This window comes from Megalobrama amblycephala, linkage group LG7 (genome assembly GCF_018812025.1).
Source record: "Megalobrama amblycephala isolate DHTTF-2021 linkage group LG7, ASM1881202v1, whole genome shotgun sequence".
Taxonomy (NCBI): Eukaryota; Metazoa; Chordata; class Actinopteri; order Cypriniformes; family Xenocyprididae; genus Megalobrama; species Megalobrama amblycephala.
In genome coordinates this window covers 40,999,961-41,015,928 of record NC_063050.1, presented here as the reverse complement: position 1 = coordinate 41,015,928, position 15,968 = coordinate 40,999,961, and the positions used below count along the sequence as shown (strand labels likewise).

The window sequence follows — 15,968 nt, the reverse complement described above, 5'->3', positions numbered from 1 at the left end:
TTCGAAGCTTCATGAAGCAGTGTTTTGAAATCACCCATCACTAGATATTGTTGAATAAAGTCGTTATTTTGGTTTTTGGCGCATAAAAAGTATTCTCGTCGCTTCATAACATTAAGGTTGAACCACTGTAGTCACATGAACTGTTTTAAATATGTTTTTAGTAGCTTTCTGGGCATCTGAAAGTGTTAATTATCTTGCTGGCAATGAATGAAATGCCCTCAGTGAGCCAACAGATTTGATCAAAAATATCTTAATTTGTATTCCAAAGATTAACGAAGGTCTTACGGGTGTGGAACGACATGAGTAATTAATGACAGAATTTTCATTTTGGGGTGAACTAACCCTTTAAAGGTGCTAAAGAGGATCTTTTCATCGACTGAAAAACCAAAGACTGTTACTGAGTTTTTGAAATGAGCGCATGCGTAAGAACAACCCCCCTCCTTCACAGTTCATTTCAAGGGAACGCCTCCCAAAACTCGTGCACGAGTATTGGAATACGAGTGTTTACCACCGGCATTCACTGTGTCGTGTTAGTGGATTCATTATGTCGGACTCATCGCAGGTAACTCATAATCTGCAGTTGTTACTCCTGTCTCCTGACAAAAACATTGCATGCGGCGCCTGTGGAGTGTGGAAAGTTACTGGAGCGCGCAGCCGCGCACGTCTCTCACAAGGAACGTCACGGCAGTGATTGACAAGCCAGAGGGCCAATCGTTTACGCAATGATCGCGTAAACGATTGGCTGATGTTTTTAAGGCCCTACCTCGTGCACAGATGATGTATATTAATATTATTCCTTTCAGTGCACCTAATAAATAGTCTTTTATCAGTTAGTAAAGACAGTTTCAAGTAATATTGCAAAAATGTATAAAACAAAACATCCTCTTTAGCACCTTTAAGGATCAACAAAAGATATTGATCCCAGAACACTTGGCGATCCTTTTTTTTTTATTATTACCACTTTATGACCATTTAGATTGCATATCTAAAAAAAGATACCAAGTCACTTAGATTGAGGAAACCATTTGTATGAAATCAACAAAAGATCTTTGAAGAATGTTCGAATCTCATGTTGTCTAAAATATATATAATTTTCTTTCTTACAATATAAATGAATTATATAACATGTATCCAGGCTATGGAAGGCCTGAAATCTAAAAATCAATGCACACTCTTTCCTTAAAGAGATAGTTCTTTATTTACCAACCCTCAAGTTGTTCCAAATGCATATGAATTTCTTTCTTCTGCTGAACACAAAAGAAGCTATTTTGAAGAATGTTGGTAACCAAACAGTTGATGGGACTCCATTGAATTCCATAGTCTCCCCTATTCTTCAAAATATCTTCTTTTGTGTTCAGCAGTTCATTCAGGTTTGGAACAACTTGAAGGCATGTAAATGATGATTTAAAAAAAAAAAAAAAAAAAAATTGGGTGAACTATCCCACTGGGAAAAAATATCTTAGTTCTGAAAATGAATGTGTAAACATGGCTTGGCCTACCTTCTGATATAGAATTGAAGTGGTCAAGATTAGCTGTGATAAGGCCGATTTGATGTAAATGAATTTAGAGATAGTGGCACAGAAATGTAGTGAGTAAAAAGAGAACTTAGTGGAAGGGAGCAGAGGGAGATAAGATGGAAACAGTGATGAATAGACAGATAGAGAGCGAAGAGCATTATTAAAAAGAAAAAAGAAAATGAGAGAGAAAGATAGAAAGAGAGAGAGATAGCACTCACTCTGGAGGAGTGGTCTTCCCTCTTCTCAAAAGGATTTAGAGCTGAACACACCATCAGACGCGAGACACACACACACACACCTGCTGTGGATATGGCGTTCACTGTTGTGCTGGATGGACCCGCACCGTGGGGCTTTCGACTTATTGGAGGACGGGACTTCAGCCAACCCCTCACCGTCGCCAAAGTGAGTGTGTGTGTTATCTGTTTAGGATTTAATTCAGTTGTAATTCAGTGAAAAACAAAAGTGCATTGTGTGTTGTAAAGAACTTTCACAAGTTCAAAAGTGCAGCTGTCTCATTTATAGAAATAGCATCTTACATCACCCATATAGACATAAGAAATACACTTAATCAGATGACAGACTTGACTGCTGAATCACTGATCTGTTTTAGGAAGTATGTGTTCATATGCTCTATATAAAATTAGAAAATGTCTAAAATATATATTTTTTCTAATATAGCTCAATTAGAAAAGGACCCTTCAAAATGCATGGCAATGAAGAATGGGGAATAGTGAAGGAATAGTAGAATAACACAAAAAGTGTGCGTAAAAGAGAAGACATATGAGAATTTGATACCAATGTTGTATAAAACAAAATCTGGCATGACTTGAGGATTGTAGTATAAGATGCCTTATAAAGAGAATATTTTATGGGGAAGAACAATGGCTGTCCTCATGCTCTATTTATGTTGTGTGTAGCTAAAATTGTTGATGAATCATTCATGCTGGAACTAACATTTGAATCCTCACACCTGTTGTGGCAGTGGATTTGTGTATTCTACATCTAAACAAATGTCAGAGAGGGCCCAAAAGAAAAAGAAAGAGAGATAGGAGAACATTTTTATTCAAACAGTCTTTTCAGCCCTTAAAGGGATAGTTCAACCAAAGATGAACATTTTGTCATCATTTACTCACCCTCATATTGTTCCAAACCTGTGTGAGTTTATTTCGTCTGTTTAACACAAAAGAAGATACTTTGAAAAAAAAAAAAAAAAAAAAAAAAAAAAACACACAGTTGACGGTAGCAATTGACTTCCATAGTATTTTTTCACCCCTACTATGGAAGTCAATGGCTACCATCAACTGTCTGGTTACCAATATTCTTTAAAATATATATTTTTTGTGTGTGTTCAACTGAACAAAGAAACTCAAACAGGTTTGGAACAACCTGAGGGTGAGTAAGTGATGACAAAACTTCCCTTTAAAGAGATAGTTCGCCCAAAAATTAAGTATTCTCTGAAACCCAAAAGGTGACTTTTTGAGGAATATCATGGCTGCTCTTATGCAAATGGGACTGGAGTTTTTGTATTCCATCGAAGAAAGAAATTCAAACAGGTTTGGAACAGCTTGAGTGATATTAATTACAAGATTCATATTTGGGTGAACTCAAGTCTTTCAAAACAGCTGCTTAAAATTCACATGAAGCGATACAAACTGAATCTTCACACAATGATCAACTTATTCTTCATCCTGAGGTATTGTTTCAAAAAAATTAATTGTTTCAATAACTTTTGCTGTGTTTAAAAGGTTACGACCTATTACATGATCAAAGATCCAGTATTGAAATACACAATGAAGTTATTGTGCTGATCTGTTTGCACAGAGGTTTTATGCTTTTGTTCCCTGTGCAGATCTAGTTTTGGATTTCTACTTTGCTTTAATGAGATTTCACACTTGGAACATTCTCTGCTCACTCTGTGGGTTCAGCATGACACCGTTACCTAATCTTAACATCGCGCAGCCATTTTTGGTCAAACGCCCTCCTGTCCTCTGTCTCTAGGCTTTGGGAATTGTTTTTTACTTACAGCTAGGATTGTAACCTGGACTTTATTAAGTATGTTTGGAAACCAGGCCTGTTTTACCAGCAGCAGGTTGTTGGACTGTGCTCAGAAAGTAAGAGTGGGATTTGTTGGCTTTCAGACTGTGTGGACCTGAGGCACGAGAGGGATCCCTAGTAAAAAAGTAATATATATTTAAAATACATTTATTTCATACGAAGTATAGTTAAAAAATATTAACATATTTACTGACATATCACTTGAGACTTACTAATATAAAAAAAATAGTACTACTTGTGCACAATGCCATTTCTAAATATTAAGCCTAAAATGTGTTTTAATGTCAATATTGATAAGGATTGAATGAACTTTGAATAATATCAGTCGTTAAATGCAAGATATTTTAAAGTGTACCTAAAGTACACTTGCAATAGTTCCCTGTACACAATCAAATATACTTAAGTATATCTTTAGTTGGACCTCAGCACTACTTCCGCATAATTAAAGTGCATTTAGTACAAAATTAGTTGTTCCAATTTAGCAGAGTTTAGTATACCAAAAGTACAATTGATTAGTTCACTTTCAAATGAAAATTACCCCAAGCTTTACTCACCCTCAAGCCATCCTGGGTGTATTTGACGTTCTTTCTGATGAACACAATCTGAGAAATATTAATAAATATCCTGACACATCCGAGTTTTATAATGGCAGTGAGTTGGATCAACGAGTATGAGCTGAAGAAAGTGTCTCCATCCACATCAATCCATCATAAACATACTCCACATGGCTCCAGGGGGTTAATAAAGGCCTTCTGAAGCAAAGCAATGTGTTTGTGGAAAAAAATATCCATATTTAACAAGCTATGAAGTAAAATATCTAGTTTCCACCAGAACGTCTTCCGTATTGTACTTACGAAGAAAGTGTAAAACTCTAGCAGTTCAAAAAGCTTACGCTACGTCCTACACCTTCCCTATTCAACTTATGGAAAAAACGTAACTGACACGACGCCATTTCCATTTTTTCCGCAATTTGGATACGGAAGGCGGTCTGGCGGAAGACTGCTTTTTTTTTTTTAGGATAGCTGGTCTGCATTATTGAAAGTACACCTGGGATGAATGGATAAGAGACTATAAGAAACACACTGAGTTCTTGATCCTTCTTTCTGCGTGCTGATAAAGAGCTCATTTAGCAGTCAGGACCTGATCCAAAGCCAAACCAGTGCAGTTCCACTGAAAATGTATGACTGATATGATGGATGCACCTTTACATTTGGTTCTTATACCATTATACATGCCATTCTGTTCATGTAATGCAAGTCAAATAATGCAATGCATGTGTAGTTTCATATAATTCATCTCTAGAGCTTCAGCAGGACTGCAGAACTGCTCTGGAGACAGTTATGTCCTCCAGCATGTTTACTGTAGAGTAGTTTACACGGGTGAACATACCAATGATGACAAGGACCTAAATACACACATACACACTTACACACACAATCTTGAGATAGTAAATGGATAGTTCAACCAAAAATGTCATCATTTAATCACCTTTATGTTGTTCCAACTCTGTATGAGGGCCAATGACAAATAAGAATTTTCATGATAAAGAAAAGGAAAAATCTTTTTAAAAAATCAAAACAGATTTTGTATTATATTTGAAATTATTAATATAAAGCCTTAAAAATGTAAGGTATTTTTTTAATATCATGGATTATTAATTCATATTACTTTTTGGGCGAGTCACATCACATTAGATTTTATAGCCTGAATATTAAAATAATGGTTCCCAAATATTAACACTGTAAAGCCTAATATATGAAATAAAGTCAGAAAAAGTTTACTGAACAATTGACAAAATATTTTATACATTCTGTATGTATTTTTTTGTTGAGTATCATTTGATAAATCAGGCTTTTATGGCTCATATAGTATGATATAAGAAAATATGATGCTCATACTCAAGAAGGTAAAAAACAAAATATGCAAATCAACTATATGTCTTAGTAAGATTATATTTAAATGCTTAGTTTTATTATCAAACCTCTGTAGTTTTTTATTGTGGGGCAAAATATGGAATGCAATACAATACAATGAAGATTTAAAGAATATAAATGTTTTATAAACCTGATTTAAAAGTCTGATTTATCATATTTTAAAATGATTATTAAAAATATTATTATGGATGATCAAGTCAACTTAAAGGTGCCCTAGATTATGTTTTTAAAAGATGTAATATAAGTCTAAGGTGTCCCCTGAATGTGTCTGTGAAGTTTCAGATCAAAATACCCCATAGATTTTTTTTTATTAATTTTTTTAACTGCCTATTTTAGGGCATCATTATAAACGCGCCGATTTTATGCTGCGGCCCCTTTAAATCCCGTGGTCCACGCCCACAGAGCTCGCGCTTGCCTTGAACAGTGCCTTAACAAAGTTTACACAGCTAATATAACCCTCAAATGGATCTTTACAAAGTGTTCGTCATGCATGCGGCATGCATGCGTCGGATTATGTGAGTATTGTATACTGTTATATTGTTTACTTCTGATTTTGAATGAGTTTGATAGTGCTCCGTGGCTAACAGCTAATGCTACTCTGTTGGAGAGATTTATAAAGAATGAAGTTGTGTTTATGCATTATACAGACTGCAAGTGTTTAATAATGAAAATAGCGACGGCTCTCTTGTCTCCGTGAATACAGTAATAACCGATGGTAACTTTAATCACATTTAACAGTACATTAGCAACATGCTAACGAAACATTTAGAAAGACAGTTCACAAATATCACTAAAAATATCATGTTATCATGGATCATGTCAGTTATTATTGCTCCATCTGCCATTTTTCGCTATTGTTCTTGCTTGCTTACCTAGTCTGATGATTTGGTTGTGCACATTCAGACGTTAATACTGGCTTCCCTTGTCTAATGCCTTTTATAATGTTGGAAACGTGGGCTGGCATATGCAAATATTGGGGGCGTACACCCCGACTGTTACGTAACAGTCGGTGTTATGTTGAGATTCGCCTGTTCTTCAGAGGTCTTTTAAACAAATTAGATTTATATAAAAAGGAGGAAACAATCGAGTTTGAGACTCACTGTATGTCATTTCCATGTACTGAACTCTTGTTATTTAACAATGCCAAGATAAATTCAATTTTTCATTCGAGGGCACCTTTAAGTGGCTTCGGTCCATTAAGTGTTCATACTGAAATATTACTAACAAATATAAAAGTTATTCTTGTTTACTTTATACAAATAAGTACTACTACAACCTCAAGGTGGACATTTTTTTCTGTGTTTTCAGATATCACCAGGAAGTAAAGCTTCCAGAGTCAACCTCTCTCCTGGAGACATCATCTTAGCGATAGATGGAGTTTCTGCATTAAACATGATGCACTCTGATGCTCAGAATCTAATCAAGGATGCCACCTTTCAGCTCACACTTACTGTTGAGAGGTCAGAGGTCACCCATAGGTCCATATGAATGTGCCTGAGTACAACTTAACCAACTGCTGCACATTGCACCCACATATTAATATCATGATTAAAATGTATTCAGAGCAAAAAAGAAAAACTAGAAATAATTAAAAATGTTATCACATTATTGTTTTGCAGACCAGAGACTAAGCTGTGGTCACCAAATATCACTGAAGACAACATAACCAATCCATTTAAAATGAACCTAGAGGCAGAGAGACAAGTATGTGTCTTCATAGTTAAAGGGATAGTTCACCCAAAAATGAAAATTTGATGTTTATCTGCTTACCCCCAGCGCATCAAAGATGTAGGTGACTTTGTTTCTTCAGTAGAACACAAATGATGATTTTTAACTGCAACCGTTGCCGTCTGTCAGTCAAATTATGGGAGTGAATGGGAACTCTATCATTAAGAGTAAAAAAAACTTGCATAGACAAATCCAAATTAAACCCTGCAGCTTGTGACGACACATTGATGTCCTAAGACATGAAACGATCGGTTTGTGCGATAAACAGAACAGTATTTATATCATTTTTTACCACTAATACACCATTATGTCCAACTGCATTCAGCACTCGCTTAGTGAGGTCTGACAACAGCAGCTTATACTTCAATGAGTGCGAGACATCACTGCAGTTAAAAATCATGTGTTCTACTGAAGAAACAAAGTCACCTACATCTTGGATGCGCTGGGGGTAAGCAGATAAACATCAAATTTTCATTTTTGGGTGAACTATCCCTTTAACATGTGATGTCTAACTGCACCATTGTATTATACTTTGATACTGTCTCTCTTTGATGCTTATAATTTTGGCTGACAGGAGTACAGACCAATAGGAACAGGCCATAATCGAAGGGCTTCACCCTTTGTGGCTGCAGCCAACATCGATGAAACGCGTCAGGTGGTGAGTCCAACCTACAACTCCCCTATTGGCCTTTACTCTTCAGGCAATATCCAGGATGCCTTGCAAGGACAACTCAAGGGACTCATCCATAACAAACCAGAAAGGTGAATGCTACAGTCCTTCATACCTGAACCTAAACTACTTAAAGGATTAGTCCACTTTCAAATAAAATTGTCCTGATAATTTACTCACCCCCATGTCATCCAAGATGTTCATGTCTTTCTTTCTTCAGTCAAAAAGAAATGAAGGTTTTTGATGAAAACATTCCAGGATTATTCCCCTTATAGTGGACTTCAATGGCCTCCAAACGGTTGAAGGTCAAAATTACAGTTTCAGGGCAGCTTCAAAGGGCTTTAAACGATACCAGACGAGAAATAAGGGTCTTATCTAGCGAAACGATCAGTCATTTTCTACAAAAATATAACTGTATATGCTTTATATACACAAATGATTGCCTTGCATGTACTTCCGTTTTCCGTATTCTTCAAAAAGCTTATGCTGTATGTTCTACTCCTTCCCTATTCTACTTACAGAACGAACGCAGCGCCAGTTCAGTTTTTTCCGTAAGCAGAATAGGGAAGGGTAGGACATATAGCGTAAACTTTTTTAAGAATACGGAAAGTGGAAGCACGTGCAAGTCAATCATTTGTGTTTATAAAGCACATTTGTATTTTTGTAGAAAATGACCGATTGTTTCTCTAGATAAGACCCTTATTCCTCGTCTGGTATTGTTTAAAGCCCTTTGAAGCTGCACTGAAACGGTAATTTTGACAGTTTGGAGACGATTGAAGTCCACTATAAGGAGAATAATCCTGGAATGTTTTCATCAAAAACCTTCATTTCTTTTCGACCAAAGAAAGAAAGACATGAACATCTTGGATGACATGGGGGTGAGTAAATTATCAGGAAAATTTTATTTGAAAGTGGACTAATCCTTTAATCTAAATCCTTCTAGTACATTAAATGATAAGGCGAGCGGCCATGTAAAGTTGCTGCTACTTACATGTTTCAGATGATAAGCCATATTTGAGGTTGATGAATGATAGGCGAGTGTTTGGATGTCCTGCCCGATGTACTGTAATTACCACATAGGCCAGCTGTTGATAATTTGTCCGTCACAGACTGCGTGACTTTGCCACTTCCTGTGGATTTTTTCCCCTGCGACTAATACAGTTTTGATCGACTAAGCCTCTTCTCGTCTACTCGTCTAACGGTTTGTCGACTATTAGGGGGCAGCCCTATGATCAGAACATGGGTATTTTTGTAAGAATGTTAGTAGAGCTGAGCTCACCAGGAAACATTGTTAAGGTTCCTATCATTATTTGAAATATAACATCCACCCAGCTGACAGGGAACGTTCTCAGAACTGAACAAATGGATGTCCTAACATTTTTTAAATGTTACTAATTGTTTTACAATGTTCAGATAACATTCAAAAGTAACATTTGTATAATGTTAGCAAAATTATAAAATGGAATGTTCCCTTAACAAAAAAAAAAAAAAAAAAAAAAAAAAAAAAACTGGCCATTTGAATGTTCAGGGAACATTCAGAAATAACATTTTCATAACATAATGGGAACGTCAGCAAAATGTTTTTAGAATATATTTTTGTTAGCTGGGTAGTTTGATTTTATGGAGGGGAGTACAGTGAAATGTGTTTTGTAGTCCCAGGAAGCTTAGCAATATAGAGGATTCAGATGTCTATCGGATGCTGCAGAGAAATCAAGATGAGGACGAACCCCACGAACCACGACAGTCTGGATCCTTTAAAGCCTTACAAAGCTTTATCAACAGTGAGGGTATGACACACATGAGCACACACAAAACCTCAGAAATATACAGTATCAACAGTAATGTTTAAAGACACACAAAAGAAAAAGTTAATATATTCTTTTAATATAACAATATTAGCCATGTAAACCTTGCTAAAAAAGATTTCTGACATATTTTAGATCTTGAATGCAAATATGCCAGTTACGTTTGTGTTTAGTTACATGTTCTTCTGAATAGATGTAATACACATGTAAATGAATAGTATCCGATTGCAACGTTTAGGGTACATATAAACAATACTGTCAAAATCTGCAGTCGGATTGGATTTATTCAGCAAACATGGTACTGGGATTGAGATCTTTTTGATCTTTGACAGGTACACGTCCATTAGTGACAAGGAAAGTTCGTGCCCCCATGACCAAGCCATCTCCTGCGGGGAACTTGCACAAGTTACCAATGTGTGATAAGTGTGGTAACGGCATAGTGTAAGTCAGGTCACTGAGCCATTGCATTGTCAAAACATTTATTTACACTGAGCAACATTCTTGATAATACGAGCCACATGTGTTTCTTAGAAATTCATGCTGTGCTGATAATGATAATTGAGACATTATTAAAATTCTACACTGATTGGCTGAATAAAAAAATAAAAAAATGTTAGGCTACAAGTGAAGCATCACAACATTATAATGCACAGAATGAAAATGGATTTTAATTTTGAGATTTGCTTAATAATTTATAAATATCCAATAATGATCTCCAATCAAAAATCTCTAATATTGGCCCAATAACTGTGATGGTACCTGTATCCATAATTATTTCCACTTTCCAAGGCTGCACACCTAAATGAATGAAATACATATTAAAAATATACATATCACAGGAATAAAGTATAATTATTTATTAATTATTTTCAGTCTAATGTATATTAAAATAGAAACCAGATATTTTAAATTGTAATAATATTTCACAGTATTACAGTTTTTACTGTATTTTTGATCAGACTTCTTTCGCAAATGAAAACATCTTACCGATCCCACACTTGAATGGTCAGGCACACTTATAAAATACTTTTTTTTTTTTTCATGAATCCAGATTAACATCCTTGTCTCCTTTTGTATCTCTCTCTCTCTCTCTCTGATTGGTTTTCTCAGTGGGACGGTTGTGAAGGTTCAGGATAAGTTTCGTCACCCTGACTGTTTTGTGTGCACAGAATGTGAGGAAAACCTAAAGCAGAAAGGATACTACTTCATAGATGATGAGCTGTACTGTGAAACCCATGCTCATGCCCGGGCCAAACCTCCTGAGAGTCCAGACCTCTGATTACATGAGGGCACTACCTACAAGTCAACTACTCAGTGCATGAACATCGTGTTTTAACTACAGACACAAAAGTTTTGCCACAAATTATGCACAATTATGTCAACCAGATTCCAAAGGATACAGGTTTATGGATAGTACATTGTCGTGTCATGTGTGCTGGGATGCAGTATTTTGCACTTACTTTATAGAAACAGGTGTGTTGCCATTGCCTGCCGTTTGTATAAATAAAGGTTTTGTTTTTTTGAGAATCATAATTCTCTTATCTGTGTTTAAACAGGACAGGGGAGAGCTTTCCTAGCACATGAAACATAATGTCCAGCAAGACTCAAGTGGTTTCATGTCTACATCATTGCCATCATGTTTAATTTGCTTGCAGGTCACAGGAAGAATTTCAAAATGTAGAGTTACAAGAAAGCATTTCTTAATTTCGATTCTGAATCCTTTTGTTCTAATGTCATTCTTACTGTAACCTGGAGGAACAAATGAAATTTACCTTATTGTTGTGTTTTCTGCATGCGTCACATTTAAATGTGCAATATATAAGATTTTTGCAGTAAAATATCCAAAAACCACTAGGCCAGTGTTATATATTTTGTTAACTTCAGTACTTACAATATCCCAAATGTTTCCAACTATTTGTAAATCATGAGAAAATTGCGATTTTAACCAAGGATACGGGACGTGTGAGGAGTCGCATGTCAATTGCGTCATACCCGCGTTACCCTCGGTTTCCGGTTTTATTTTGTAAAAACCATGGAAACATCAAAGACGCTTTAATATATTACATGTTTTAAGGGAACATCTGTTTTGATATATTTATAGACAGAAATTTAATTGTTATATAGCTCAACACGTTTAGTCTTAATTTCTTGATTTTTTTCGAGTACCATGCTTTGCCATGCCTCAGAGAAAAACACTATTTTGTCAGGTAGCTAACAGCATAATCAGATGCAGCTTTATTTTTAGTAACAGTAATTCAGAATTTTCTCCATCATACAATATGTTTTAAAATTAATTGCATGCCATTTATCAACACAAGCCATCCAACATTTAGGATGATATTGTAAAATCAATCTAGTTTACTGCACGTGTGTCTCAAACAAGTGTCTCACAGCAGCCGCCGAGCGAACGCACAGAGTAACGTTATAACATCATTTTCAACACTCTCAAAAGTATCTAATATGATAAATAGAGCTGCGTTACCTCAGACCGGAAAAGCAGAAGCGGCATCGGCGACTGTGGCATAATACAAAATTCCGCTGCTCGTGAGGCGTGTGTTGCGCAATCGCTCCAGTGGCCTCGTTCAGCTTCCACAACACTCGGTCCTCCTCTGATTCATACTACAATACCGTTAAAAATCACATCCATGAACATGATTTCTTCCCGAGTCCTATCCCTATTCTTTTGCACCATCCGTTGAGGTGGAGACCACATGTCCCAAGATTCCCTCTCAAACTTGGCGTCTTCAAGCTACGCCTTTGTTTTGAATAGGCTTCTAGCGACCTCTAGCGGACAAAATTCTGACATAGCTACTGCATCTTTAATCTCTCTTCATCTCAAGCATGCTCTCACTGACACTGCTGGGGACTTTTGATTCACCTTTATTAGTGACAAAATTGTTCAGTTTGCTGGAAATAAAATAACTGATAGAAATCAGTTACTCAAAGTCTGAGTCTGGCACAAGGTAGACAAAATCTATAGGCTACATAAAAGTAATTTTAAAAGTAGCAAAAATAAATGTAATTTTAAAACCTTTACAAAACTGACATTTAAACATAAAAATTTGTTTTAATGAAGAAAAAATTGGAACATTAAAGTTGCTTATAACTGTTATTTTGTCAGATAGATAGGTTTGTCCATCCATGTTACAATTTACATTTAAATGTTCCGATCGATCGTCGTCAATAATATTACCCTTATATAGTTATCAATGACGCGGTTATGTTATCGTAGCTCACGAGGCGACGTATTGTAGAGACGTGAACAGCACGAGACAAGCATCGCCTTGGTTACCAGAAACATTCATCAAACTAGTAGCTACTGTAAATGTGAGTCGAAGCAAGGAGAAGTAGGCTATAATCAAATTATCAGTAAGTCTCCTCCCCTTCGCGGTATGTAGCCTAGTTTTTCAAATACAAACAGACTTAGGCCTAGAGAATGTCCTAAAATGGTAATGGTAACGGTTGGCTATAATGTATATGCTAAATGATAGGCTACAAAATACGGCCTGTTATAAATAAATCATTATCTTGCTTTGTTAATTTTAAAGTAAATTCAAAATTATATTAGGATATTTAAATGTAATATGCCTATTATAATTAAAATATATTACATTTGAACTCGTTTTAATGAAGCTAAAAAGAACCATATTTGCTTCTTTTGAAATTAGCATGAAAGTGTATTTAACGTTACTGTGCACTTGTGGGGTGCCATTCTTTAGAGTTCAACAGCTTTGTTGTGTTGTGTTGATGCCACTAAACTAGGTTGGTAGCCTACTATAAATAGCCTTCATTTGAGATAATTAGATTATCCTTTTCAGGAATCACACAAAAGAAAAGAAGTCGCTTAATGTTGCATAAGTGACATCAGTGAACAGGTTGAAGGAGAAAGTGAAAAGCTTTACGTAGACCAGATAAAGGAGACACAGCAGAACTCTTAGTGTGACGGACATCATGGAGAAGTGCAGATTTTCAGATGGTAGTTTACCATGTGGGTTAAATTCTGACCCTGACATGCAAGCAAATGAAGGTGGAGGAAGAGACCATTCCAATGTTATGGACAGCAGGTCTAAAGCAACCACTGATCTTAAAGACACTCTGCGGAAACTGAGCAATACAATGGTGCCTCATGAGGAGGACAACTTAATACTGAACAAGAAAGAAAATAAAGCCAGGAAACACGAAGCAAGCTGCCATGACTACAGTCTTACAGCTAAGCCAACTCGTCAATGTCCTTTTGAGATTTATTTACAAAAGTGCACGCAATTAGAGAAGGAAAACCTAGAGGTTAAGAAGAAGCTTAAAAAGACGGAGACGTATTCCAAGGAATGCACAACAGAGCTGCAGAGATTTGTGAAGAGGTTTAAAGAGTTTAAAAACATAAACAAAGACCTGGACTCGAAGAACAAACACCTTCTCATTAAAAACCAGCAAATGAGGCAAAGAATTACAGAGGTCTTAAAGCAGAACAGACCTCAGTCCACAGATCTGAGAGTCCCCAAATGCTGTGAACACCACTGTCAGGAGAAGCAGCAACTAAGAGAAACAGTTGTTGTGCTCAAAGAGGGGCTAGAGAACTTAACAGAACCAGTCGAATCTCAAAGATTGAAAGAGGATTCAGAAAGTATCAAAGAGAGGAAGATTGTAACTCGGCTACAACAGGAAAACCAAACTCTAAGAGAGAGACTGGACCACAACTGTCAGGTCATAAAAGATACTGAAAGTAGAGCCGAGAGAGTTCAGCAGGAGCTGGATGAGCTCGAGTGTTGTCTGCTCACTGTACAGACTGAGAGAAATCTACTGCGACAGGAAGTAAAGAGGCTCCATAAGGAATATATCAGTCTTACTAACAGCATCTCACTGCAGCTGAAAGGAAACAACAAAGCTGCCGGTCTCACAGGGTTTTCAGGGAAACCCCATGAGAGCAATGCTTTACAGTCCACCATACCAGTTTAGGATCCTGTAAGTAAGACTAGTTAAAAAAAGACAATAAAAACTGTAACATCATTTACATTTTTCATGATGATCATTATTTACAAGTTAAGATTATTTTTTACTGTTTTCTTACTGATAGGAGGAGACACAATATGACAGATAAAGGTGCATTTTGAAGACAGAACCAAGGAGAATGAGGAAATACAAGTGTTTATAGTTATATTTCCATATTTTTTGATATTTAAAATTGTATTACATTCTTATTTTAAATTGTATTATTATTATTATTATTCATTCTAAAATGAATCTCTACTGGTAAAAAGTTAATTAACAATATTCTGTCAATATGCTGTTTGTTTATGTTTTGCCATTTTCCCTCCCTCTCCCCCACAAATTCTGTCTGTCTTTACTGTTACTGTTACAGGCTAAAAATAAATAAAATAAAATCTCAAGCAATATTACTTGTTCTGGAAGTCTAGAAAGAACACATCTATGGAGTCAAATTAATGCCTTAAAGTTTTGCACAAAAATAAAGTTTTGCAAAACACAAAAAAGAATTGAGCAATAAAAAAATGTTTTGCAAACAAAAATAAAGAATTGCAAAGGAAAAATAAAAGTATTGAGCAGAAAAAAATAAGTTTTGCAAACAAAAATAATAAATTGCAAAATAAAATAAAGTAGTGCAAAAATAAAAATGTAATCAATTACAAAAATCAATGACAGCTGTAATCCTATTTTATCTTTGCCACATATTTTTCATGCTCAAACCTACTAAATCATTTGCAACGCTCATTTTATTCTGCGTTTCAGTCAAGCGTGCGCTCACGATACCGGTTTTCTTTTGCGCTGCACTGTTCTGTGCGGTTCTCTTTATGGCACTGGTTTGACGTGGGGGTGGAGTCAAGAAACGGGGGGCACGCCCCCGCGAAATGCATTGGAGGGGAACGTAATCAGCGACAGGTGAAATAATTCTTTGACATGGTTAAAAATAATGAATGGTTTGTTTTTGTTGGTTTGTTTAGCATATGTTGTCGCCAATTACGACCCCCTCCAATGCATTTCTTATAGTAATATGACCTGTTGTGCTCTGTCTCACTGCCTGTATCCACTTTTGTGTCCTTAAACATTCGTTTTTTGGGGTCGACAGCTTATAAAAACTTATTTCTGGGTTTTTTAGCTTGTTAGCTGTACACCTTGTCACACAGCAGCTTTTAGGCATTGTTCTGTTTTTTTGTAATGAGTCAGAAAAGACAAGGAGGCAGCCTCATGCAATACAAAGTCAATGGAGACGGTTGGATTGTTTTTCCCCCGGTGGGCATGGTTTTCA

General features: G+C 36.1%; 2 protein-coding genes and 1 long non-coding RNA gene across 5 annotated transcripts; 2 read left to right on the top strand and 1 right to left on the bottom strand.

Moving 5' to 3' along the window:
* Window positions 1–1,298: 1,298 nt before the first annotated feature.
* Window positions 1,299–11,648, top strand: pdlim3a (PDZ and LIM domain 3a). Of its 2 annotated transcripts, XR_007185884.1 has the most exons (8): window positions 1,299–1,919; window positions 6,815–6,966; window positions 7,126–7,210; window positions 7,809–7,996; window positions 9,558–9,691; window positions 10,042–10,150; window positions 10,820–11,182; window positions 11,266–11,648. XR_007185884.1 is itself a non-coding variant. In XM_048197481.1 (7 exons), exons 1-7 carry the CDS (start codon window positions 1,827–1,829, stop codon window positions 10,986–10,988), a joined length of 930 nt encoding a protein of 309 aa, XP_048053438.1. In that variant the 5' UTR covers window positions 1,299–1,826; the 3' UTR covers window positions 10,989–11,648. The 2 variants fall into 2 exon arrangements, 1 of the variants encoding a protein (XP_048053438.1); XM_048197481.1 differs by having other exon boundaries at window positions 10,820–11,648.
* Window positions 9,957–10,839, bottom strand: LOC125272561. The gene is made up of 3 exons (XR_007185885.1): window positions 10,697–10,839; window positions 10,469–10,507; window positions 9,957–10,095 (listed from the first exon to the last, which is right to left on the bottom strand). It is a non-coding gene; the product is annotated as an uncharacterized LOC125272561 (long non-coding RNA).
* A 1,294-nt stretch (window positions 11,649–12,942) lies between the features above and the next one.
* On the top strand, window positions 12,943–15,110 carry si:dkey-256e7.8 (227 kDa spindle- and centromere-associated protein). Of its 2 annotated transcripts, none has more exons than XM_048195519.1 (3): window positions 12,943–13,078; window positions 13,528–14,668; window positions 14,781–15,110. In XM_048195519.1, exon 2 carries the CDS (start codon window positions 13,661–13,663, stop codon window positions 14,660–14,662), a length of 1,002 nt encoding a protein of 333 aa, XP_048051476.1. In that variant the 5' UTR covers window positions 12,943–13,078; window positions 13,528–13,660; the 3' UTR covers window positions 14,663–14,668; window positions 14,781–15,110. The 2 variants fall into 2 exon arrangements, with proteins under 2 accessions (XP_048051476.1, XP_048051477.1); XM_048195520.1 differs by having other exon boundaries at window positions 13,014–13,036.
* The last annotated feature ends 858 nt before the right edge of the window (window positions 15,111–15,968 follow it).